The sequence below is a fragment of the Pan troglodytes genome, chromosome X, assembly GCF_028858775.2.
Source record: "Pan troglodytes isolate AG18354 chromosome X, NHGRI_mPanTro3-v2.0_pri, whole genome shotgun sequence".
NCBI lineage: Eukaryota > Metazoa > Chordata > Mammalia > Primates > Hominidae > Pan > Pan troglodytes.
In genome coordinates, this window is record NC_072421.2 from 52795045 (window position 1) to 52822671 (window position 27627).

Here is a 27627-nt window from a genome sequence, read left to right on the forward strand (position 1 = left end):
CTGCCTACCTTGGCCTACCAATGCGCTGGGATTACAGGCGTGAACCACTGCACCTGGCCATGTTCTGTATCTTTTTTTTTTTTTTCCTGAAATATAAACCTTATTTTAAATTTAAAGAAATATTAAAAATAAACTTTTTTTACAAATTATAATCAAGCACTCAAAACAATTTAGGAATTTTAATCACTAATTCTTAATTCAAAATAATGACAACCATAGAATACATTCTGGTGTTGGCCAATATGAAGTTTACTTAATATTAGTATTTTACATATGACTAACCATTCGCCCTTCCTAAAATTCAATGATAGCAGTGATTTGACTTTACAAGATGAAGCCTTTTATGCAATACCCCAGAGATAACTTTTTCAAATACAAAACATTTATACCAGCAAGGAAATTATAAAAACATATATAAAGTATACTGAAGGACGTGATTTAAAGGCTCTTCTGTATACATAGATATGTTTTACCTTAGAAAGTACAGATGCACATCAAAACACTTTCACTGAATATAGATGCCACTACATTCTCTTACTTACGTTACGAAGCAAAAGGCAGGTTCATAAACGTTGTTCTATTGTGTATCAACTGAAAAAAATGGATATTCCACACAAAGGCTTTCAAGACACATGGGAGTGGAATGTGCCTACATTTAGAGCAGAGCTTTTACAGGACCACCTGTCTCCAGCCGGCTCCCAGGGACCACTGAAAACAGCTGCTACCCTCAGAAAGACAAGATGGTCTTGTTAATGATTTCACTGGACTCTCGAATCTCATCCTCCTTGATCACCAGTGGAGGCGCAAACCTGATGATGTCACCATGGGTTGGCTTGGCCAGAAGTCCATTATCTCGAGTCTTAGAATCACCTTCCAAGCATCACGATCTTTGGTTTCTTTAGTAACAATAGCGTTTAATACTTCTTTTCCTCACTGGGCATGGTGGCTCACGCCTGTAATCCCAGCATTTTGGAAGGCCTAGGCAGGTGGATCCATTGTTTTCTTAGTTGGACATGATCCTGGCATTTAGTGAGTACCTATTACTTAATCTAACATAACACAACTTTAATATTTCATCTCCATATGGTAAGAGCAAGAGAAAAAAACATTTCAAATTACATGAAAAGTTCACTTATAAACATGTATCTCACAGTTACCTCATTTGTTCATTTTAACTATTATACCTAGATTACTTATGAAAACTGACATATTAAACAAAGCCAGTCGGCCGGGGTCGGTGGCTCACGCCTGTAATGCCAGCACTTAGGGAGGCCAAGAAGGGCAGATCACTTGAGGTCAGGAGTTCAAGACCAGCCTGGCCAACAAGGTGAAACCCCATCTCTACTAAAAATACAAAAATTATCCAGGCATGGGGGCGCACGCCTAGAGTCCCAGCTACTTGGGAGGCTGAGACAGGACAATCTCTTGAACCTGGGAGGCAGAGGCTGCAGCGAGCCGAGATAGCACCACTGCACTCCAGCCTGGGCGACAGAGGGAGACTCTGCTCTAAATAAATAAATAAATAAATAAATAAATAAATAAATAAATAAAGCTAGTCATTTGGAGTTATTTTCCTATTAAAACATTTTTATAGCCTGTAAATGTCAGGTATCCACCTGAGCAAAAACCTTAAATATATGAGTATTTTGCCAATAACTCAGAAAATACAGCTGTTTTATTACACCCACAATATTAAATTAGTCTTACTTATCAAAGAATTGCACATAAAAGACCATTCTGTTTTTAGGTTAGGTTTATGTTTCATAACCTTAAAACATCCAACAGAGACAAATATAGAACCAGTAAACCCAGCCAAAAATGTGTGGTCACAATTTTGAAAACATTTCTCATTTTATTTTACCAACAATTTTAAAACCAGCTTATTTTTCAACTACTTAATTAAGTTGCATGAACTAAATGCGTTTTAGTTAATTACTGTATATTTATATGAGTACCTAGTTAAGCCAATCTGAATAGGATTCTTTAAATAATTGTTTGCCAACGATTCCAGATTTTACCATGTAGACACATTTAACATAACACATGTACATACGTATGAATACGCCCAAACACAGATACGTACATAAACAAAGATAACTTTCATTTTAGAATTTTGATTATGGGACAGTAAAACATACAAACTCACCAATTTATAAAAGACGTTGGATCTAAATTATATTTCTGACAAAATGGAAGAAGGCTAAACTTTATTTAAGATTTTTCTCCTCAATAGGTAATCTTATGAAGGTGGTGACCCAAATTTTGGGTAAAGCAGTTTGAGTCAGTTACCAACATGTTGAATTAGACAAAGAATTGTTAACTGTAAAAATGTGACTGAATTATGTGAGAAGGCCCAAAAGATAAGTGGTATTCCAATAAGCTTTGTATAGTGTTCTCTTGGTCTCAATTCCTCATCCTTGAAGATAAGAGTGTTGTCTTCCCTTTTAGTATAGGAAGGAGATCTTTTACATGGGAATTTCATCTTTTGCTTTTAAGAAACACTACAAAGGTCAGTGATTTTATTTTATTTGTATCTGATGTCTTTCAACTGTCTTTATTTTAATAGTCAGTATGCCAGAGTAGCTGAGGAGTTTTGGAAAAAGAGTTTTGCTTAAAGAAGGATAAAGAGGAAGAGGTAAACAAAGGAGAGGGGAAGGCTTTGGAGAAGAAAATCTCAGCTAGCTTTAGACAGTATCTTGCAGTGAGGCAGCCTTTGAGTCTTGAATGTGTTCTGGAGCCTCAAGATACCAACTGAGATAGGAGTCCCATTTGGACTGTATTATTTTAGTTCAGTTTGAGGAAAACAGACTGCGTGAATGATCCCCATAATGTTGGCACATATTACCAGCTGGCGTCCCAGAAAGAGAGAACTATGTTGGCATGCCTTTGAACTTTGAGAGCCTGTGTGTAAATAAATTAATCTAGGTGATTCGGTTTAATGCCTAATACACAAAAGCCAAATTAAACTCTAAGCATGCAAACGATTCAGAAAATAAAGTACAAACTTACCAGGAAGCATGAGAAGCCTTCCCTAACAGAAAAATCTCTGTAACCAGGCCTCATAACCAGGAGGGAGAAAATCCCTCTTAAACAGGCCGTCTCTGGCTGGGTGTAGTGGCTCATGCCTGTAATCCCAGCACTTTGGGAGGCCGAGGCGGGCAGATCACTTGAGCTCAGGACTTCAAGACCAGCCTGGCTAACAGGGTGAAACCACATGTCTACTAAAAAACACAAAAATTATCCAGGCGTAGTGGCGCACACCTGTAATCCCAGTTACTCGGGAGGACGATGCACGAGAATCACTTGAGCCTGGGAGGTGAAGGTTGCACTGAGCCCAGATCACACCACTGCACTGCAGCCTGGGCGACAGAGCGAAACACTGTCTCAAAAAAAGAAGAAAAGAGAAAGACAAGATAAAAAAGACAAGACAAGAAAAGAAAGGAAAAGAAAAGAGGAGGTTTCATAACCAGGAGAGAGAGAAAGACCCTTCCTAACAAATTCCCAAATAAAACTGAACTCAACTCCTCAGCAAATGGCAGTTTGATCCAAGAAAGACTCACCAGGGGGGAAAGAGGCAACCAGAAAAGCAAAAGCTCAAGGGGACCAAGTGCGCAGACCTCACACCATAGTTCCAGAGGTCATTGATATCTCCAAGGTGAGTCAGCTTCGGACCCCACTTCTGACACCACAAATATCAAAGTCAAAACCTATGGAGACGAGTCTCTTTTTTTAACTACAATATTAAGGATGTTACATTATGTTTTTGTTTTTGTTTTTTGTTTTGAGACCGGGTCTCACTCTGTCGCCCACCCCGGAGTGCAGTGGCACAATCTCGGCTCACTGCAACCTCTGCCTCCCCGACTCAGCCTCTGGAATAGCTGGGATTACAGGCATGCACCACCACATCCAGCTAATTTTTGTATTTTTTTGTGGTGACAGGGTTTCACCACGTTGTCCAGGCAGGTCACGAACCCCTGGGCTCAAGCGACCCACCGGCCTCAGCCTCCCACAGGGCTGGGATTACAGGGTGAGCCACCACGCCAGGCCATGAATCTCTAAACATTTTACCTGAGAATCACAGAATTGTGATCTGAGGCATACACCCAAACTGGCTGGTCTTTGGTATGTCCAAAGAAGAAAGAGAAAGTTGAGAGTTTTATTAGAAACAGAAATGTTACCTATAGTTTTTAAAGCAAGTCCATTGGCACCAGAGAAGCTTTCAGGAGCTGGAAGCTCTGATTGGTGAGTGTGGACAATAGGTAAAACAAGCCTTAGAGTCATTGCAGGTTGTTTCAGCAGTTACTAGGTAAAAGTGCTCTTAGGGTGGCAGCAGGCCATTTCAGCCACCAGCCTTGTGGAAAATTCAATTCTTAGAGCAGGTGCAATGTGCCCTGAGTGCTTTTTCCCCTGGCCACACAACTCTGACATAGTTGTGTATGTCAAGAATGAGTCAATTCAGGTGGGTTGCGGTGGAGCACGCCTGTAATCACAGCACTTTGGGAGGCCAAGGCGGACAGATGGCTTGAGGTCAGGAGTTTGAGACCAGCCTGGTCAACATGGCAAAACCCTGTCTCCGGTAAAAATACAAAATTAGTCGGGTGTGGTGGCACGTGGCTGTAGTCCCAGCTACTCGGGAGGCTGAGGCGGGAGAATCGCTTCAACCCAGGAAGCTGAGGTTTCAGTGAGCCGAGATCACGCATGGCACTCCAGCCTGGGTGACACAGAGAGACTTCATCTCAAAAAAACAAAAAACAAAACAAAACAAACAAAAAAAACAACTAAGAGTGACTCACTTCACATAATCAACTTTCACAATGTTTAAAGCAGAGTCCTGTTTAGCAATGCACAAAAATTCTCCTTTGTGACCCATTCATTTTACTGCTGTTGGCTTTCTTGCTTTTGCTTTCAGACAGAGACACTCTCCTTTGACCAAACTTGAATCGGGCTCCTCTGAGTCCTGTTTCTGACTAGGTCCCAACCTCAGGCTCTGTCCTTCATCCAGGGACTCTGCCCATTTAGCCTGTTTCAGCAAAAATCCTGTCAAGTCAGTTTAGCCAGAATTCCCCTGCACCTGAGGTTTCCTCCAAGTAATTTCCCATCTTCTGACCCCCCGACCCTACTCCTTGACTACAAATCCCCACTTGTCCTTGTGGAGTTGAAGTCGATCCCAATATCACTCTCCCACCGCAAGACCCCATTACGGTGGTCCCTGTACCTATCACAGGAGTCCCCCCTCTGAGTAAAATCGTCCTTACGATCTTTTTTTTTTTTTTTTTCAGAGACAAAGTCTCACTCTGTAACTCAGGCTGGAGTGCAGTGACCCAATCCTAGCTCACTGCAGCCTCAAACTCCAGGGCCCAAGCAATCTTCCTGCCCCAGCCTCCCGAATAGCTGGGACTACAGGTACGCACCACCAAATCCAGCCACACATATATATATATATATATATATATATATATATATATATATATATATATCTTTTTTTTTTTAATTCTCTACAGACCCAGGAACTTGATATGCCCGTCTAATTTTTGAATTTTTTGTAGAGACGGCGTTTTGCCATGTTGCCCAGGCTGGTCTTGAACTCCCGGGCTCAATCAATCCTCTTGCCTCAGGCTCCCAAAATGCTGGGATTACAGGCACGAGCCACTGCAGCTGGCCCTTCCTTACAGTCTCTAATAAGTGCAGTAAATACTTGTTTGCTTTAACATTTCCCTGTGTCTTCAATCTCCTGAAGTCATGTGGCTGACATTGTCTTTACTCCACCCGGTATAAAAATTCCTTTCTTTCGTCGGGTGCAGTGGCTTACGCCTGTAATCCCAGCACTTTGGGAGGCCGAGGCAGGCAGATAACCTGAGGTCAGGAGTTCCAGACCAGCTTGGCCAACATGGCAAGACCCCATCTCTACTAAAAGTACAAAAATTAGCCGAGTGTGGTGGTGTGCGCCTGTAGCCCCAGCTACTCAGGAGGCTGAGGCAGGAGATTTGCTTGAACCCAGGAGGCAGAGGTTGCAGTGAGCTGAGATCATGCCACTGCACTCCAGCCTGGGTGAGAAAGCGAGACTCTGTCTCAAAAAAAAATCATTTTTTTCAACAGCTTGGAGTTATTACACCATTGTATCCTTGCCTCCAGTGTGGTATTTGAGAGATCCGGTGTCAGTTTATTTTTCCTCCGTAAGTAACCTGCTATTTCTCTCTGATTGTTTTTAAAATATTTTTATCTCTGTCTTTCACAATTTTACATTTCACTTTTCCTGTGTGTATGTGTGTACTATAATACCTTTAAACCTTAAGTCATTTTTTTAAATCTGAGGAATTCTCATTGATTACTTATTTAAGTACACTCTCCTTTTTAATAACTGTATTCTCTTCTTATAAGGCTACTATTAGATGTGTTTTGACATTTATTCTTCTATCCTCTCTATTAATTAACTTTTCTTTCATTTACTTCTTCTCTATCCATTACTGATTACTTTTATGAATTCTTTAGACGCATTTCCTCAGCTCAGTAATTGCTTTTTCAACTATATCGGTTTTAACATCCAATCTATTCCGCTGAATTATTTATTTGAGCAGTTAATGTTTTCATATCCAATCTATCCAATAGGTTTTCTATTTACTTATTTATTTATTTATTTATTTATTTATTTATTTATTTATTTGAGACAGAGTCTTCCTCTGTCGCCCAGGTTGGAGCACAGTGGCACGATCTTGGCTCACTGAACCTCTGCCTCCCGAGTCCAAGCAATTCTCCTGCCTCAGCCTCTTGAGTAGCTGGAACCACAGGCATGTGACACTGTGCCAGGCTAATTTTTGAATTTTTAGTAGAGATGGAGTTTCACCTTGTTGGCCAGACTGGTCTCGAACTCCTGAACTCAAGGGATCCACCTGTCTCGGCCTCCCAAAGTGCTGGGATTACAGGCTTGAGCCACTGTGCCTGGCCTTTTTTTTTTTTTCTTTTTCCAGAGTTTCACTCTTGTTTCCCAGGCTGGAGTGCAATGGTGTGATCTCACCTCAATGCAACCTCCACCTCCCAGGTTCAAGTGATTCTCCTGCCCCAGCCTCCTGAATAGCTCAGGTTACAGGCGTGCACCACCGCATTCTATCATTCATTAGCATCTGTATCCCTTCCTTGAACACCAAAAAAACTTATCTTTTCTTTCCTGTCCCTGCTCCCGTCTTCCAAGTTTATAATACTGGGAATTTTAGTTCAAGACTGTAATTTTAAAATTTTTCAATCTAAAGCTTACACTTTTCAATAAATTTTACTATTTTTCTGCTCGCCATTGCTTACTGAAATCACCTCCTTCCTCCTAAATTTAGTTTTCCCTTCTCACAGGACTGGATACCAATAATTATTTCTGAAGGGTATATGCGTCATGAATTTTCTGAAATATTTTTCCCCTCATTCTGGATTATTCTGGCTGTATATAGATATCTAGGTTCAACTTTTTTATTGTTTGTTCTTGTTTTGTTTTTTTGAGACAGTGCCTGGCTCTGTCACCCAGGCTGGAATGCAATGGCACAATCTCGGCTCACTGCAATCTCCACCTCCCGGACTCAAGCAATTCTCCTGCCTCAGCCTCCCAAGTAGCTGGGACTACAGGCATGTGGCACCACACCTGGTTACTTGTATTTTTTGTAGAAGTGGGTTTCGCCTTGTTGGCCAGGCTGGTCTCAAACTCCTGAGCTCAAGCGAGCATCCGGTCTTGGCCCCCAAAGTGCTGGGACTACAGGCATGAGCCACTGCGCCTGGCCCAAAGTTATTTTAAATCAGCTCCTTGAAAAACCTCTCCATTGCATTCTCTCTTCTCTTTTTCTCTCTGGGACCTTTCAGGATTTTATCTTTATCCTAGAAATTTTACCCCGAGGGGGTGTGTGTGTGTGTGTGTGCGCGCTCCTGCGTGCGCAGGTGTGTGTGCACATGTGTGTTAATCAGGCTCAGAACTAGGTGGCTCTTTTCAGGTTGAAGATTCATGTCTTTGTTCAACTGGGAAAATTCTAGAACATTATTTCTTCAAGTAGTGCCTTCTCTCCAGTCTTTTTTTTTTTTTTCATTTTTGAGATGGAATTTTGCTCTGACACCGAGGTTGGAGTGCTGTGGCAGGACCTCAGCTCACTGCAACATCTGTTTCCCGGGTTCAAGTGATTCCCCTGCCTCAGCCTCCCAAGTAGCTGGGATTTCAGGCGCCCACCACCACACTGGGCTAATTTTTGTATTTGTAGTAGAGACAGGGTTTCACCATGTTGGACAGGCTGGTCTCGAACTCCTGACCTCAGGTAATCTGCCTGCCTTGGCCTCCCAAAGTGTTGGAATAACAGGCGTGAGCCACCGCGCCCGTCCCAGTCTTTCTATTCTCTACCTCTGGATCTTCTATTGGATGAACGTTGAAAGTTCTTGGATCTCTTCTCCATTTCCTTTACTATTTTCCTTTCGTAATTTCTATTCTGTAATTCTTTTCTGCTATACGATAAAGTAGTGCCATGCCTGAACACATTTTTTCATTTGGTTGTTCCAGTTTCTCTTATTGATATGGAAAAGCTCTGTTACATATTAGAGATGGTTACTGTTAATTTATTGGGGATGCTTCATTTTCCCCAAAATTTGCCTTTTTTTTTTTTTTTTTTTTTTTTTTGAGACGGAGTCTCACTCTATTGCCCAGGATGGAGTGCAGTGGTGCAATCTCGGCTCACTGCAAGCTCCGCCTCCCAGGTTCACGCCATTCTCCTGCCGGGTTCATACCATTCTCCTGCCTCAGCCTCCCGAGTAGCTGGGACTACAGGCACCCACCACCACACCTGGCTAATTTTTTGTACTTTTAGTAGAGACAGGGTTTCACCGTGGTAGCCAGGATGGTCTTGATCTGCTGACCTCGTGATCTGCCCGCCTTGGCCTCCCAAAGTACTGAGATTACAGGCATGAGCCACTGTGCCTGGCCTAAAATTTGCCTTTTTAAACAGTTTTTTTATGGTGTCTTTTGACTTAGATGATACTTTACTTTTTACGTCTTTAAATATGTCAGATTCATTGTTTATAGCCTTGGTGTAATATCAGGAAGTGCCTATGCCAACTCAAGATGTCTTACACTGTAATATTTTCCTAAAATTTCATCTAGCTCTTTATGACTTCACGTTTTCACATTTAAGTCTCTGAATTTTTAGAATTTATTATTTTATGTGGTTGAAAGTAAGGATTTAATGTTTATTTTTCCAAATGGATAGACAACAATCCTTTATTATACAATCCTTTATTATACACCCCATCTTTTGCCCACTGTTTGGAAATGCATGCTGAAGTTTGTATATAAATTAGTCTGTTTCTTGACTTTTTATTTTGTTTCACTAATTAATCTATTTCTATGTGTATTCATTTTTGATTGCTGCTGTAACAAATTGTCAACAGCTAAGACAACACTGGGCCCCGTGTCTCACGCCTGTATTCCCAGCACTTTGGGAGGCTGAGAGGGGCAGATCGCTTGAGGTAAGGAGTTTGAGACCAGCCTGGCCAACATGGCGAAACCCTGTCTCTACTAAAAATACAAAAATTAGCCGGGTGTGGTGGCGTGCACCTGAAATCCCAGCTACTCGGGAAGCTGAGACAGGAGAACCGCTTGAACACAGTAGACAGAAGTTGCGGTGAGCCGAGATCACCCCACTGCCCTCCAGCTTGGGCGACAAAAGTGAGACTCCATCTCAAAAAATATTTATATAGCTAAGACAATTTTTGAAAAAGAAGAATAAGGTGGGAGGAATTGCTCTACCATATTTCAATACTTCTTATATAGCTACAGGAATCAAGACTATATACCATTGGGAGAAAAATAGACACATAGATCGCTGTAACAAAATAGAAAACCTAGAAATAGCCCACACTGATTTTTTACCAAGAGACAAAAATAGGGAAAGATCATCTGCTTAACAAATGGTGCTGGGGCAGTTGCAGAGCCATAGGCCAAAAAAAAAATGATAATAATAAGCCCTAGTCTTCATACCTTTATACAAAAAAGTAAGTCAAGTGGATCATAGATTTAAATCTAAAATATAAAACTAAAAAAGGCCGGGCACGGTGGCTCACGCCTGTAATCCCAGCACTTTGGGAGGCCGAGGTGGGCGGATCACGAGGTCAGGAGATCGAGACCATCCTGGCTAACACAGTGAAACCCTGTCTCTACTAAAAATACAAACAAGTTAGCTGGGCGTGGTGGCAGGCGCCTGTAGTCCCACCTACTCGGGAGGCTGAGGCAGGAGAATGGGGTGAACCCGGGAGGTGGAGCTTGCAGTGAGCCGAGATCGTGCCACTGCCCTCCATCCTGGGCAACAGAGCGAGACTGCATCTCAAAAAACAAACAAACAAACAAACAAACAAACAAAACTAAAAACAAAGTTTTACAAGAAAATATAGGAGAAACGTCTGAGATCTAGGGCATAGTGAATGGTTCAAAAAGCATAATACATAAGGAAAAAAATAAATTAGATTTTATCCAATTTAAAACTTTTGCTCTGCAAGAAATCTTGTTAAAAGGATGAAAAAATAGGGTACGATCTGAAAGAAAATGTTTGCAAACCACATATCCAAGAAAGGACTCACATCCAGAATATATAATGGATACGTATAGTACTCTCAAAACTCAACAGTAGGCTGAGCGTGGTGGCTCACGCTTGTAATCCCAGCACTTTGAAAGGTCGAGGTGGACGGAGGGCAGATCCCTTGAGGCCAGGAGTTCAAGACCAGCCTGGGCAACATGGCAAAAAACCCATCTCTACTAAAAATACAAAAATTAGACAAGCATGATGATGCATGCCTGTAATCCCAGCTACTCTGGAGGCTGAGGCACGAGAATCACTTGAACCTCGGAGGTGGAGGTCGGAGCGAGCCAAGATCATGCCACCGCACTCCAGCCTGGGTAACAGAGCAAGACTCTGTCTCAAGAAAAAAATAATAATAAAAACCTCAATGGTAAAAAATACAAACAAATAATCCAATTAGAAAATCATGAAAAGATATGAACATACATTTCACTGAAGAGGAAATAAGCAAATAAGCACATGAAAAGATGTTCAACACTCATTTGCTTCACTAGATGCAGAATAACACCACGATGAGGTATCACTACACACTTATTACAATAGCTAAAATAAAAGACATAGTGACAACACCAAATGGTGACAAGGATGCAGAGAAACTGGACACCTCATTAAGTGCTGCTGGGAAGGTAAAATCTTACAGCCACTCTGGAAAGCAGTTTGGTAGTTTCTTATAAAACTAAACAATGCAGTGACCATACAATTCAACAATTACACTTCAGAGAAATTAAAATGTATGCCCATCCAGAAACTTGTACATAATTGTTCATAGCAGCTTTACTTGTAATAGCCAATAGCTGGAAATAATCAATATGTCCTAAAATAAGTGAATGGTCAAACTGTGGTACATCCATCCCCTGGAATGCTACTCAGCAATAAAAATGAACTATCGTCAGGGCACAGTGGCTCACCCTGTTATCACAGCACTTTGGGAGGTCGAGGCGGGTGGATGATGACGTCAGGAGTTCAAGACCAGCCTTGCCAGTATGTTGAAACCCCATCTTTACTACTAATACAAAAATTACCCGGGTGTGGTGGCGCGCACCTGTAGTCAGAGCTACTCGGGAGGCTGAGGCTGGAAAATTGCTTGAACCCGGGAGGCAGACAGTTGCAGTGAGCCGAGACACTGCACTCTAGCCTGGGTGACAGAGTGAGACTCTGTCTCAACAACAACAACAACAACAACAACAACAATGAACTACTGATACACAAATATCAATATCTTGGAGGAATCTCCATGGAATTACGCCGAGTGAAATAAGCCCGTAAAACGTTGTATACTGTAAGATTTCACTTGTACAGCATTGTAGAAAAGACAAAATTGTGGAAACGAAAAACAGATTTGTGGTTGCCAGGGATTAGGGATGGCGGATGGGAGGAGAGTATTACTAAAAATGAGTAGCACAAGGGATAGCATTGCGGTGATGAAAATGTACTGTACATTTTTTTTTTTCAAGAGGGATTCTCACTCTGCCTCCTAGGCTGTAGTGCAGTGGCACACTCTCGAGCTCACTGCAACCTCTGCCTCCCGGGTTCGAGCTATTCTGTCTCAGCCTCCCATGTAGCTGGGACTACAGGCGGGTGCCACCATGCCTGGCTAATTTTTGTACTTTTAGTAGAGACGGGGTTTCTCCATGTTGGCCAGGCTGGTCTCAAACTCCTGACCTCAAGTGATCTGCCCACCTCGGCCTCCCAAAGTGCTGGGATTACAAGCGTGAACCACTGCACCCGGCCATGTTCTGTCTCTCTCTCTTTTTTTTTTTTCTGAAATATAAGCTTTGTTTAAAATGTAAAGAAATATTAAAAATAAACTTTTTTTTTACAAATTATAATCAAGCACTCAAAACAATTTAGGGATGTTAAACACTAATTCTTAATTCAAAATAATGACATCCATAGAATATATCCTGGTGTTGGTCAACATAAAGTTTACTTAATATTAGTAATTTATAGGCCGGGCTCAGTGGCTCACACCTGTAATCCCAACACTTTGGGAGGTCGAGGCGGGCGGATCACGAGGTCAGGAGATCGAGACCATCCTGGCTAACACGATGAAACCCCGTCTCTACTAAGAATACAAAAAATTAGCCAGGCGTTTTGGTGGGCACCTGTAGTCCCAGCCACTCGGGAGGCTGAGGCAGGAGAATGGCGTGAACCCAGGAGGCGGAGCTTGCAGTGAGCGGAGATCGAGCCACTGCACTCCAGCCTGGGCGACAGAGCGAGACTCCGTCTCAAAACAAAAACAAAAACAAAAAACAAAAGAAAACAAAAGAACTAGTATTTTTTATATGCTTAACCATTGATCCTTCCTAAAATTCAATGAAAACAATGATTTGACTTTATAAGGTGCAGCCTTTTATGTAATACGCTAGAGATACTTTTTCAAATACAAAACCTTTATACCAGCAAGGAGATTATAAAAGCATATATAAAGTATACTGAAGGATGTGATTTAAAGGCTGCCTGTATATACAGATGCATTTCACCTTATAAAGTACACGTGCACATCAAAACACTTTCACTGAATATAGATGCCATTACATTCTCTTAACACTACAAAGCAAATGTCAGGTTCATGAACATTGTTCCATTGTGTATCAACTGAAAAAAACATATATACACAAAAAGATTTTGACGGCACCTGGGAGTGGAATGTGCCTACATTTAGAGCAGAGCTTTTACAGGACCACCTGTCTCCAGCCGGCTCCCAGGGACCACTGAAAACAGCTGCTACCCTCAGAACGACAAGATGGTCTTGTTAATGATTTCACTGGACTCTCGAATCTCATCCTCCTTGATCACCAGCAGAGGTGAAACCTGATGATGTCACCATGGGTGGGCTTGGCCAGAAGTCCATAATCTCAAAGTCATAGACACACCTCCCAAGCATTACAGTCTATGGTTTCTTTAATAACAATAGCATTTAATAATTATTTTCCTCCCGGGCACAGTGGCTCACGCCTGTAATCCCAACACTTTGGGAGGCTGAGGCGGGTGGATCGCCTGAGGTCAGGAGTTCGAGACCAGCCTGGCCAACATGGCGAAACCCCGTCTCTACCAAAAATACAAAAATTAGCCGGGCATAGTGGCGCGTGCCTGTAATCCCAGCTACTCAGGAGGCTGAGGCAGGAGAATCGCTAGAACCCAGCAGGCAGAGGTTGCAGTGAGCCAAGATCGCGCCATTGCACTCCAACCTGGGCAACCAGAATGAACCTCTGACTCAAAATAATAGCAATAATAATAATTCTGTTCCTCTTATGGCAGTTACAACATCAAAAGGTAGCTTCATGGGTTCACTTCTCACGATAATACCCATTTTTTTTCCTGCATTTTCAGCAAGATTTTCTTGTTCTAAAACCTCAAGGGCTGCGATGGTCACTCAGCAGCCTAGTGGATTGCCACCATATGTGGACCCATGTTCCCCTGGCTTAATGGTCAGCATTATGCCATCGTCCCACAGCACTGCAGACACAGAGTATCAACCCCCAGAAAGGGCCTTTCCAAGGAGGACTATATCAGGTCTGACATTTTCATGATCAACAGCCAGCCATCTACCAGTTCTGGCCAATCCTATCTGTATTTCATCAGCAATGAACAGAACCAAGCTGGGAGCATGAGATGGGACGAGGGCAAGTAAAAATACCACAAAGCTCACTGTTCTTACGGAGATTCAGCTGGTCTCTCTCTCGCTCTTTCTTTCTTTCTTTCTTTGTTTCTTTTTTTTTCAGTCTTGCTCTGTCGCCCAAGCTGGAGTGCAGTGGTGTGATCTCAGCTCAATGCAACCTCCACTTCCCGGGTTCAAATCATTGAGTGAGCCCAGGAGGTCAAGACCAACCTGGGAAACATAGCAAAAGGCAGGGTGGTGCATGCCTGTAGTCCCAAGGCCGAGGCGGGAGAATCACTTGAGTCCCAGAGGTAGAGCCCAGCCTGGACAACATAGCGAAACTGTCTCTAATAGAAAAATTAAAAATATTAGTGGGGGCGGGGTGGTGTGAGCCTGTAGTCCCGAGGCCGAGGCGGGAGGATTGCTTGAGCCTAGGAGGTCGAGGCCAGCCTGGCCAACATAGCGAAACCCCATTTCTGCTAACAACAAGAACAACAAAAAAATAGCGTGGGCGGGGTGGCTCACTCCTGTAGTTTTGAGGCCAAGGTGGGAGCATTGCTTGAGCCCAGGAGTTTGATACCAGCCTGGCCAACAAAGCGAAAGCCTGCCTCTCCTAAAAAATAAATAAATAAATAAATAAATAAATAAATAAATAAGCAGGGTAGAATGGCACACGCCTATAGTTCTGAGGCCGAGGTGGAAGCATCATCTGAGCCTGAGAGGTTGAGGCCAGCCTGGGCAACATATCGAAACCCGGTTTCCACTAAAACGAAACAAAACAAAACAAAAAATAGCTTGGGCAGGGTGGTGCATGGCTGTAGTCCTGAGATGGGAGGATCCCTTGAGTCCAGGAGCTTGATGCCGGCCTGGCCAACATAGGGAAACACGGTTTCTACTAAAAAAAAAAAAAAAAAAAAGCGTGGGCAGGGTGGTGCATGCCTGTAGTCTCGGGGCCATGGCGGAAGGATCCCTTGAGCCCAGGACGATGAGACCAGCCCGGCCAACATAGCAAAACCTGGTTTCTACTTAAAAAAAAAAAAAAAAAAAAAGCGTGGGCTGGGTGGTGAATGCCTGTAGTCCCGAGGCCGAGGTGGGAGGATCGCTTGAGCCCACGACGTCAAGACCAGCCTGGCCAACACAGCGAAACCTTCTCTATTAAAAAATCAAAAAATAAAAAATATTAGTGGGGGTAGGGTGGTTTGCGCCTGTAGTCCCAAGACGGAGGCTGGAGGATTGGCCAAGGCAGATGTAACCAATACCACAATCACATCCCATAAGTAAATACATTTTCCTCTCTTCAGGGCTACAGGTAAAGGATGGTAATTGTGCGCACCATACTTAGATTCCCTTTCAAAAATGTAAGCAGAGGTTGCGGGGCCTTGGACTGTTTTTTCAGTGGCAACAGATATAGAAGCCACTGAAGAATGAAAGCCACGACTAAGTATAGCAAACCTCCGCAAATGTGCTAGTTTGGAAAACATCGTGTCTTTCAAGTAGAAAAATCACAGATTGACTATTCTTTTCTTCCCACAGTTCAGACTAGAATCCAGATTTTTAACCCAAGATCCAGGAACGGTCTTCAGAGAGTTCAAAATCTGACGGCGCCTGAGGACCACCCACTTTTTCGCAGTGGCGACAAGGTGTGGCTGGAGGAGGAGACATTATTCTGCAATGTCGCTGCCCAAGGATGATGGACCAATCAGGGCAGTTAGTGAACTCCATCTGGCCAATTAGAAGTCAGAACAGTAGGCGGAACAAGCAAAGCGGATGTGGCTTCTATCAGTCCCGGCTCCAGGGACGAAACCTTCTCAAAGTGGGGGTGGAGACTCTAATTTTCCCGCCTAAAGCATCCCCTGGGATTGGCTACTTTAAGTTCAGAGTACGCATGCTCTGACTTTCTCTCTCTTTCGATTCTTCCATACTCAGAGTACGCACGGTCTGATTTTCTCTTTGGATTCTTCCAAAATCAGAGTAAGCATAGGCTGATTTTCTTTTTCCATTCTTCCTACCCCTCCCCTCCTCCGCGGTGCATTTGCTATCTAGTTTTAATAAGGAGTGTATATGAGGCAGGCCGCCATCTCAAATCTTTCCTGTCAGTTTCTAACTTTTTCAGGTACGGGATTTTTCCTAGGAACTCTGTAGCAACTTAAGAAATTTGGGCCGGGTGCGGTGGCTTACACTTGTAATCCCTGCACTTTTGGAAGCCACAGCTGGTGGATCGCCTGAACCTAAGAGGCGGAGGTTGCAGTGAGCCATGATCACGCCAGTGCACTCCCGACTGGGCAACAGAGCGAGACCCTGTCTGAAAAAACAAAAACCAAAAAAGCTCACTCAAATCTTTCCTCCTGGGCTCAAGTGAGCCTCTCGCCTAGGCCTTGGGGCTACAGGCGCGCACCACCCCGCTTCTGCTAAATTTTGTTTGTTTTTTTTAGTAGAGATGGTTTTGCTACGTTTGCGAGCCTGGTCTCAAGCTCCTGGGCTAAGGCGATCCGCCCACCTTGGCCTTCCAAAGTGCTGGGATGGTACAGGCCTGCTCCACCAACCCCAGCTAACTTTTTGTGTATTTTGTAGACGGGGGTTTTGCTGTGTTTCCCAGCCGGGTCTCGACCTCCTGGGCTCAAGCGACCTGCACGCCTCGGCCTCCCAAAGTGCTGGGATTACAGGCGTGAGCCACGGTGCCTGGCTGATTGCTGCATCTTGAAATGCCCCACATTCTCTCTAAGTGATGGCGGGCTCTTGTAGTCTCAGAAATTCTAGCTCTCTTCCTTCTAATAATTTACAAATCACCGAGTAATAGCCTCTGAACACGTTCATATTAGCGATGCTCATTTCTCTTCAATAGAACAGAACCCCCCATCCCTCTGCCTGATCAGATCCATCGCCAAAGAGACCATGTTATCTCTGGGACTAACTTCCCTTCCTTTATTTATTGAGTGGGGGTGTCAGCATGCCCCCACTGAATAAAATTACACAGTCATGTCCCTGCCTCCCCAACAAGGGTCCGTACATCTTTCAGGGTAAGCCTAGCTCCAGGGAAACTACTAACAACATTAGCCAACCCCCTCCCAAAGACTCAAGGCTGCTTTGCCCATAGGAAACCTGTCATTCCCTATCAATACTTCTCCCAGAGACCCCTGGTTCCCTGTTTTCATCTGATTTCTCCCCATATCCTTACTCAGGGACGGATAAGCCCCAGATGGAGAAATGCAGCAGCTGATTCCAGGTGACTGAGGGTGGCCGGCCTTCACTGATTTCTCCCTCCACAGGATCAAAGCTGCTGTGGCTGGAAAGACTCAGGCTATTTCTCTTGCAGGTCAGACTGCTCCCGGTGCCATGAACGGAGACGACGCTTTTGCAAGGAGACCCACGGTTGGTGCTCAAATACCAGAGAAGATCCAAAAGGTGAGGTGACCTGGAGGGAGCAGAGTAGTGGCCCAGGGGACAGTGTGGGGTGACCCGGTTTCTGAGGAGGGGAGGACAGAGATACTGGAGACAAGGAGCAGGGTCTCGGGGGAGATCTGGACCCTTGGGAGCCTCCCACCCTCGCTCTGTCATCACCTAGCATCCCTGGAGACAAGTCTGTGACCTTGCACTACATCTGGTGACTCTCAGTCCATTCTGGAAGGTGGGAAGAGAGCCAGCCAGCAGCATTAAAGCCCTACTGTGTGGCAGGGGTGAAGCTAGGGAAGGTCCCTCGTGTTCTGTCAGTTAGCCATGGCATCAACCAGGAAGGATTATCATCCCCAGTTCCCAGATCTAGCACACAGGAAGCGGCTCCAGCTGAATGGCAGACATGCCTAGCTGAGTCCCTGCCATAATTCCTTTTTTTTTTTTTTTTTTGTAGGCCTTCGATGATATTGCCAAATACTTCTCTAAGGAAGAGTGGGAAAAGATGAAAGCCTCAGAGAAAATCTTCTATGTGTATATGAAGAGAAAGTATGAGGCTATGACTAAACTAGGTAACAGAAAGTTCTAGGAACAGACAAGTCTGGGGACACATGAGCATCCCTTTTCCTGCTTTGGCTACTTCTTAGGCTGCAGAAAGTACCTCACATTTTCCTTTTGTGCAGGGAAAAATCGCAAGGCAGCTTCTGGGTGTTCTGCTCTTCTGTATCCTGTCAGGGCTGAGGGCAGGGACTGGCCACAGTGGAGCTTATACCTGGATCCTGCACGTTTCTCTCCCTTAGGCTTCTGTTCTGATGAGCCCAACTGTCTCTGTGGCATCCCGGCAACCCCCCTACCCCCACCCCACACACACCCACCCTACCTTCTCTCGGCTTGTCTCTTCCTTTTTTTTTTTTTTTTTTTGAGTCAGTCTCAGTCTGTCACCTAGGCTAGAGGGCAGTAGTGCAATCATAGCTTACTGCAGCCTTGAATTCCTGGCCTCAAGCAATTCTCCAGCCTTAGCCTCCCAAAGTGTTGGTACTACAGACATGAGCCACCATACCAGGCCCAAGCTTGTCTCTTAAGGAATAAACATTTTGCTTCTTTCTAGGTTTCAAGGCCACCCTCCCACCTTTCATGTGTAATAAACGGGCCGAAGACTTCCAGGGGAATGATTTTGATAATGACCCTAACCGTGGGAATCAGGGTGAGTAGATGGGAAGGGGCTGGAAAGGGTCTCCCCAAGCCCAGTTGCTTTTCAGCTCAGCTACCTGAGAAAGATCCTCAGGCATTTGTTCCCTCATACACATCAGGGCTGAGTGAAAAAAAAAAAATTGCATGCAGAAAGTTAACTACAGAGGCCGTTCATATAAAATTTTAAAACATGCAAAAGAAGAATATATATTTTATGGATAATAAGTAAATGGTAAATGTATACAAACATGAATGTGAATAAAAAGCCATCAAATTAAGGTGACTGGCTGTAAGTGGAGGAGGGAGGGAGGGCGGGCAGGCATTGCTGAGTGCGGCACAGACAGCTTCAGCTGTGACTTGTTGATAGTGTGTTTTGTTTGTTTTTGTTTTTGAGATGGAGTTTCACTCTTCTCGGCCAGGGTAGAGTGCAATAAGGCAATCTCAGCTCACTCCAACTTTCACCTCCTGGGTTCAAGTGATTCTCCTGCCTCAGCCTCCCGAGTAGCTGGGGTTACAGGCACGTGCCCCCACACCCAGCTCATTTTTTAATTTATGGTAGAGACGGGGTTTCACCATGTTGGCCAGGCTGGTCTCAAACTTCCTGACCTCAGGTGATCCACCCGCCTCAGCCTTCCAAAGTGCTGGGATTACAACTGTGAGCTACCACGCCCGGCCTATTTGCAGTTTTTCTAATATTCTGAATAAATAAATCAGACCTAACATAGCTGTGGGGTAATGTTGAGATCCGACTGGACTCAATATTATTCCCCATACTTTTCTGTGTGTTTGAAATATTTCTTTTTTAAACGAGATGTTGTTCTTCCTAAGCACCGTTAATGAATCAAAGGACTGCTAAAAAAATGCTACAAGTGAAAAAAAGAAAGAAAGAAAGTGTTAAAACTGTAGATCCGCCAAAAACTTCCAGAGTTTGTTTCATTAACAGCATGTAGGTATTGGATAGGTATCTTAGGAGTGAGGGTGATGAACACATTATGTAATAAAGATCGCTGTTTCTCTGTATTTTATCAAAACCAAATAGTCTTCTCATTCCCAAAGAACCCTGATTCTCCGTGATGAGCTTGGAAGAGAGTTTGAAGGAGTGATCCCTTATCCAACACACAGAGAGCTTTCCCACTTGTCAGAGAGCAGAGATAACATAGGGTGAAAAAAAGACAGGTTCTTGGGTAGAGAGCTTTGTACATTTCAGGAATATAAAGGGGACATATGTGTTTACTTGCTCTTCTACTCTGACAACATAATTATAAGACAAGGTCAGAATGTCCAAACCGTCTCCAATAGACCTATTACTCGCCAACTAAACAGGCCAGAGTCTACAATCTCCCGCAATCACTATAAGAGACCTGAAAAGCCAGTGCTTGAGTATCTGCCAAGTTTTGACAGTAAAGGAGTGTCTTTATACTGAAAATATTTCAGAGCCACTGGACCAAATCATCCATGGTTCATCACACATTTAACAGCTTAATTCACATACCATAAGATTCACCCATTTGAAGTGTACAATGATTTTCAGTTGTTGCACATCTTGAGTGGATACAGTTCAGGTTCCCAACCAATCAATTTAATTATTTGGGAAAAAGTAAAAGATATGTAATGGAATAAGATGAGACTGTGATGGGGTGTAGTCCCCATGTGATAAACCATGAGATGGAAAATTCTGAATTGAAGCCACAGATAAATGCACCAACCATGACTAAACATAATTCAGAAGCAAATCTGAAATAACTCCCCAACAATGAGTGGACTCATAACCCTCTGCTGCAGAATACCCTGATGCGACAGAAGTCTCTCTAGAGTTTGGAAACCTTTACCAACAAAGAAAAATTCTGATGTATTCTCTTTCAGTTGAACGTCCTCAGATGACTTTCGGCAGGCTCCAGGGAATCTCCCCGAAGGTGAGTGTCTCTCAGATCTAAAGGACCAGAGAACCTTTGTCCCTCCACGGATGCGAACACTGGTAAGAGTGGGAGAATATCAAAAATGCCCTCACTGCCTTCTTCTCCCCATGTCTATCACAACACCTGATGTAGCACCGACGGCTTGATAGTACCAACAGTTGCGATTGTTAATACTTCTTTTGTTTTCATAGTGATGCCAGATACTATTTCAAGCAGTTCACATGGATTAATTTATTTAATCCTTAAGAAGACATTGTTTCTATTATCTCCAAATAATAATGAGTCACACACTTCAGTTTTCATCCATATGAAAGCCATGTGACTTGACACAAATCTTCTAAGTTCTCTGAGCTCCAGATTCCTGGTCCATGAAATGGAAGTAAAGAATTATAGTTCATGTTTTAGATCATAGTTATCAGCAACATAATAATAAAATGAGGCTATCGTGGTACAGAGATGTTAAAGAATTTTCCTGGGGCGCAGTGGCAGTGGTAGTCTAATCCAGAGCTCCAAGCCATTTAAAGCTCATTCACATTTGCATTTGTTTATGAAGTTCAGATGTTGCTCACTAGGGCTTCACCCCATAGGGCCTGCTGGTGCTTCCATTGAGACACCCACTCTCTCAACAGGAAGGACCATCTGGTCTCTGCTGTGTTGCTGGGGCCACTTGCATGGCTTAGGAATCGCTTTGATTGTCGGCCCCTCCCTACTGTGAGCTCCTTGAGTGCCTTGTCTGCACCTGGGGCATCTGGGAAGGCCCAGTCCTAGCCCAGGGGATCCCTCGGAGGCCCCTGAATGAGTGATCCCACAAGTGCAGATTCAACTCTGGTTTGGAGGGTAAAGGGATCTGGGAGTTGGGTTGCCAGTGTGGAGACTGAATTCAAAGAAGGATTGTGAAAGGTATTAATTGTTATTATTACTACATTTAAACAGTGTTTACAAGCTCAGAGAGGGCTTTACTGTAGGCTATTTGACATGTATGGTTCACTATTTCATAAGGGAGGAAGCTGAATTAAAAGTAGCTTAAGAGCCGGGCGCGGTGGCTCACGACTGTAATCCCAGTGCTTTGGGAGGCTGAGGCGGGCAGATCACGAGGTCAAGAGATCGAGACCATCCTACCCAACATGGTGAAACCGTGTCTCTACTAAAAATACAAAACTTAGCGGGGCGTGGTAGTGCCTGCCTGTAGTCCCAGATACTCTGGAGGCTAAGGAAGGAGAATCGCTTAAACGCGGGAGTCGGATGTTGCCTTGAGCCGATATCATGCCACGGCACCCCAGTCTGGCGACACAGTGAGACTCCGTCTCAAAAAAAAAAAAAAAAAAAAAAAAAGAAAGAAAGAAAGAAAGAAAAAAAAAGTAGCTTAAGATTGTTGGTCAGTGACACATCCCAATGCAACCAGAATTGGTATGGGTACCACCTCACTGAATTCCACATTCAATGTTGGTGCCTCGGTAGGGTAGTATGTCATATCTGGTACTGCTTTGTTTGCTGCCTAGATTAATTTCGGCAAACCATTTCTTTCCCTCTCCCTTCCCTGTATTCATCTCCCCACACCATCTTTCCCAGCAGTGTTTTGTCGCCTCCCTATGTTTTTACATTTACTCTCCCAGCAGCTGTCTACAAGCTTATATGGGATCCCTTGTATTTTACAGAACCTCTTCCCTTTGTAGACCTTGTGAATTCTTAGAATGCTACTCTTCTCCAAATCATCTGTATATCACACTCTCAATTACATGGAGATTTTTGCTGTTTGCAAGAATGTCAGTCCTAAAAGAGTGGGAAGATAAGCATTCTATCCATGGAAACCATATTCACTTAGGCCATTCCTTTCCCTTCTAACCTCCCCTCCCAGGTTTCTCCTAATTTAGGCCTGTGTAACTCTCCCAGTGTTGTTGAGAACATTGAATAAGCTAATGCATGTGAAGACCCTTTGTAAGCTCAAAAGCACTATAGATATGTCACTGATACTATTTATCTGTGATCTTCACATTATAAAGATCATGCCCAAGAAGCCAGCAGAGGAAGGAAATGATTCGGAGGAAGTGCCAGAAGCATCTGGCCCACAAAATGATGGGAAACAGCTGTGCCCCCCGGGAAAACCAACTACCTCTGAGAAGATTCACGAGAGATCTGGTAAGAGGAAGCAATTCAGGAACAATCCCTCTGGCTTCCCTGGCGATGTTCAGGTATATGGACTGGGTGTGTGGCATGGATCCCAGATAACCCTGGGTCCAGACTGGGCTGAGGAGCTCACCCAGCTCCAGATGAGATGTTAGACATGACTTCCAGAGACAGACTTGATTTGTCACCCATAGAAAAAACCATGTGACTTGGGGCAAGTCTTTCAGATTTTCTCAGCTCCAGATTCCTAGTCCGTAAGATGGAAATAAGGAATCATAGTTCATAAATTGTTTGGAGACATTAAATTTAATCTAGAAGGCCTGATGACATGAAAGGTGCTCAAGCAATTCTATCTGTGATTACCTGGGATCATTACCTGATTAAGACTCAGCTCAATGCCATGCCTGTTACCCAATACAGGTGTACTTCAGAGATACTGCAGGTTCAGTTCCAGACCACTGCAATAAAGTGAGTCACACACGTTGTTTTTTGGTTTGGCAGCGCATAAAAACATTATGTTTATACTATAGTGTAGTCTACTAAGTGTGCGATAGCGTTGTGTCTAAAAATGTATATACCTTAATTTAAAAATAATTCTTTGTTAAAAATGCTAACAATCTTCTGAGCCTTCAGTGAGTCACACTCTTTTTGCTGGTGGAGGGTCTTGCCTCGGTGTTGATGGCTGCTGGCTGATCAAGGTGGTGGTTGCTGAAGGGTGGAGTGGCTGTGGCAGTTTCTTAAAAGAACACAACAGTGAAATTTGCCACATCGATTAGCTCTCCGTTTCATGAAGGATTTCTCTGTAGTATGTGATGCTATTCGATAGCATTTAGCCACTTTAGAACTTCTTTCAAAGTTGAAGTGAATCGTCTCTAGCTATGAAAGTTCTAGAAGGCATCTCCTTCCAATAGAAGGCTATTTTATCTACACTGAAAATCTGTTGTTTCGTGTAGCCACCTTCAACAGTGATCTTAGCTAGATCTTCTGGATAACTTGCTGCAGCTTCTCCATCAGGGTTTGCTGCTTCACCTTGCACTTTTATGTTATGGAAACGGCTTCATTCCTTAAACCTCATGAACCAACCTCTGCTAGCTTCACATGTTTCTCCTGCAGCTTCTTCACCTCTCTCAGCATTCATGGACTTGAAGAGAGTTCTGGTCTTGCTCTGAATTAGACTTTGGCTTAAGGGAATGTTGTGGCTGGTTTCGTCTTCTATCCTGACCACTCAGACTTTCTCTATTTGAGCAGTAAGGCAGTTTTGCTTTCTTATCGTGTGTTCACTGGAGTATTAGTATTATTATTTCCTTCAAGAACTTTTCCTTTGCATTCACAGCTTGGCTGTTTGGTGCAAGAGGCCTAGCTTTCAGCCTGTCTTGGCTTTCAGCATGCTTCCTCACTAAGCTTAGCCATTTCTAGCTTGTGATTTAGAGTGAGAGACATGTGACTCTTCCTTTCATTTGAACACTTAGCGGCCATTGTAAGGTTGTTAATAATCCTCATTTCAGTATTGCTGTGTCTCAGGAAATAGGGAGGCCCAAGAAAAGGAAGAGAGACGCGGAACAGCTCATCGGTGGAGCAGTCAGAACACACACAACATTGGTCGATTCAGTTTGTCATATTCTATGGGTGCAGTTCCTGGTACCCACCCCCCAAACAATTACACAGAACAGGGTGATTATAGTCAATAATAACTTAATTGTACATTAAAAAAAACTAAAAGTGTAAATGGATTGTTTGTAACACAAGGATAAATGCTTGAGGATGGATACCCTATTTTCCATGATGTGATTATCATGCATTGCATGCCTGTATCAAAGCATCTCATGTACCCCATAAGAATATACACCTACTGCGTACCCACAAAATAAAGAACAAAAATTATTTTAAAACACTAAAAAACAATAAAAACAATTGCAGTAATAATATCAAAGCTCACCGATCACAGATCACTATAGCAGATATAATAATAATGGAAAAGTGTAAAATTGGTGAGAATTAAAAAAAAAAATTGCAGCATCTGCGAAGCAGTATGAACATGAGGTGCAACAAAACAAGGTACGCCTGTGTGGCCTTAACAAATACGTGCTGGATGAAAGGAGGTATGGGGGAATGTTCCCGTAAGTGAAGAGGTTGGGAATCTAAGCCTGAGAAGGGAAGGAGCCAGAAGCTAAAACTTTAATTGGCATTTGGCCTATGTTGGTGTGGATCTAAGGTCTCAGCCTCTCTAAGCCAGAGAATGTGAAAAACTGGATGAAGAAGGCCCATGGGCACTTGGGAGGAAGCAGGCATCTCCTTTTTTTGAGTAAACAGAGCCTAACACTCTCCAACCTACCCAACCCTCACTTTCCAACTATTCTCCATCATAGGACCCAAAAGGCGGGAACATGCCTGGACCCACAGACTGCGTGAGAGAAAGCAGCTGGTGATTTATGAAGAGATCAGCGACCCTGAGGAAGATGACGAGTAACTCCGTAAGAGAACCTTCCACTCATCCCCCACATCCCTGCAGATGTGCTATTCTGTTATGATACTGGTATCCCATCTGTCACTTGCTCCCCAAATCATTCCCTTCTTATAATTTTCTACTGTACAGCATTGAGGCTGAACGATGAGATTTCCCATGCTCTTTCTACTCCCTGCCCTGTATATATCCAGGGATCCTCCCTACCCAGGATGCTGTGGGGTCCCAAACCCCAGGTAAGCCCTGATATGCGGGCCACACCTTTCTCTAGCCTAGGAATTGATAACCCAGGTGAGGAAGTCACTGTGGCATGAACAGATGGTTCACTTCGAGGAACCGTGGAAGGTGTGTGCAGGTCCTGAGATAGGGCAGAATCGGAGTGTGCAGGGTCTGCAGGTCAGGAGGAGTTGAGATTGAGTTGCCACGTGGTGGGAACTCACTGCCACTTATTTCCTTCTCTCTTCTTGCCTCAGCCTCAGGGATACGACACATGCCCATGATGAGAAGCAGAACGTGGTGACCTTTCACGAACATGGGCATGGCTGCGGACCCCTCGTCATCAGGTGCATAGCAAGTGAAAGCAAGTGTTCACAACGGTGAAAAGTTAAGCGTCATTTTTCTTAGTGTGCCAAGAGTACGATGTTAGCGTTTACGTTGTATTTTCTTACACTGTGTCATTCTGTCAGATATTAACATTTTCATTGATGAGCAAGACATACTTAATGCATATTTTGGTTTGTGTATCCATGCACCTACCTTAGAAAACAAGTATTGTCGGTTACCTCTGCATGGAACAGCATTACCCTCCTCTCTCCCCAGATGTGACTACTGAGGGCAGTTCTGAGTGTTTAATTTCAGATTTTTTCCTCTGCATTTACACACACACACACACAAACCACACCACACACACACACCACACCACACACACACACACACACACACACACACACACCAAGTACCAGTATAAGCATCTCCCATCTGCTTTTCCCATTGCCATGCGTCCTGGTCAAGCTCCCCTCACTCTGTTTCCTGGTCAGCATGTACTCCCCTCATCCGATTCCCCTGTAGCAGTCACTGACAGTTAATAAACCTTTGCAAACGTTCCCCAGTTGTTTGCTCGTGCCATTATTGTGCACACAGCTCTGTGCACGTGTGTGCATATTTCTTTAGGAAAGATTCTTAGAAGTGGAATTGCTGTGTCAAAGGAGTCATTTATTCAACAAAACACTAATGAGTGCGTCCTCGTGCTGAGCGCTGTTCTAGGTGCTGGAGCGACGTCAGGGAACAAGGCAGACAGGAGTTCCTGACCCCCGTTCTAGAGGAGGATGTTTCCAGTTGTTGGGTTTTATTTGTTTGTTTGTTTCTTCTAGAGATGGTGGTCTTGCTCTGTCCAGGCTAGAGTGCAGTGGCATGATCATAGCTCAGTGCAGCCTTGAACTCCTGGGCTCAAGCAATCCTCCGTCCTCAGCCTCCAGAGAAGCTGTGACTACAGGCATGCACCATCATGATCCACTAATTTTTTTAGGTTTTGTCAAGAAAGTCTCGCTCTGTTACCCAGGCTGGTCTCAAAGTCCTGGGCCAAAGCGATCCTCCCACCTTGGCCTCCTAAAGTACTAGGATTACAGGAGTGAGCCACCATGCCTGGCCTCCAGTTTTTATTTTGATAGAGACTATACACTTCAGTCCTGGAGCAGGATTCTTCAGCAGGTGTTTGGGCATCTTGGCCTTTGCTCTCTGAATGATTTTCGGGTTCAAGGTCTGGGACGGTCCATTTGGGAGTATGTGGGAGGAGACACAGATGAAATCGTCATCTGGGGAACATGAAGGAATGAGGAAGATGCGTGCATTGTAGACCCTGTGATGGCCAGGGAATAGAAGAGTCCATTTAGTCTCCGTGCAGGGGAGCAGTCGGTGCGAAAGTCCCCTGGACAGAAGCATGAGACTGCCCATCAAGGGTCTCACCAACCAGGGGCCTGGGGGCTGGGGTGGGGACAATGATTTGGGAATGGGACAGTTCTTTGTCACATGTACCATTGCACAGTGTGGAGGGGAAACAGTTGTGGGGAAGGGCAGGGCAGAGGGGAGTCTATTTTAGAACAAACCACTGTGTGTGAATGAAGACATCAAAGCTCCATTCACACACAATGGACTTGAAACACCAGCCCCAGGTGGAGGCAGGATTGGAGCAGTTTTGACCGTGCATGGCCCATCACCTTGGCCTTCTGGTTCTCCCCAGCCTTCGAAGGAGGACACTATCATCATTATGCCAATATAATAGATGAGAGACGGAGTCCCAGAGAGATGGTAGGTGTCTTGTCAGAGGTCCTACAGCTGGCAGGTGCAGGAGGGGCTGAGTTTGGA

General features: G+C 44.0%; 1 protein-coding gene and 1 pseudogene across 1 annotated transcript; one reads left to right on the top strand and one right to left on the bottom strand.

Annotated features, from left to right (window-relative positions):
* Positions 1-727: 727 nt before the first annotated feature.
* LOC129138675 (ornithine aminotransferase, mitochondrial-like) lies at positions 728-16187 on the bottom strand (annotated as a pseudogene).
* Positions 16049-26369, top strand: LOC741661 (protein SSX2). Its single transcript, XM_054676519.2, has 8 exons — positions 16049-16158; positions 17501-17589; positions 18032-18146; positions 18683-18778; positions 20629-20678; positions 22682-22817; positions 25172-25276; positions 25740-26369. Exons 2-7 carry the CDS (start codon positions 17521-17523, stop codon positions 25270-25272), a joined length of 567 nt encoding a protein of 188 aa, XP_054532494.1. The 5' UTR covers positions 16049-16158; positions 17501-17520; the 3' UTR covers positions 25273-25276; positions 25740-26369.
* Positions 26370-27627: the final 1258 nt, after the last annotated feature.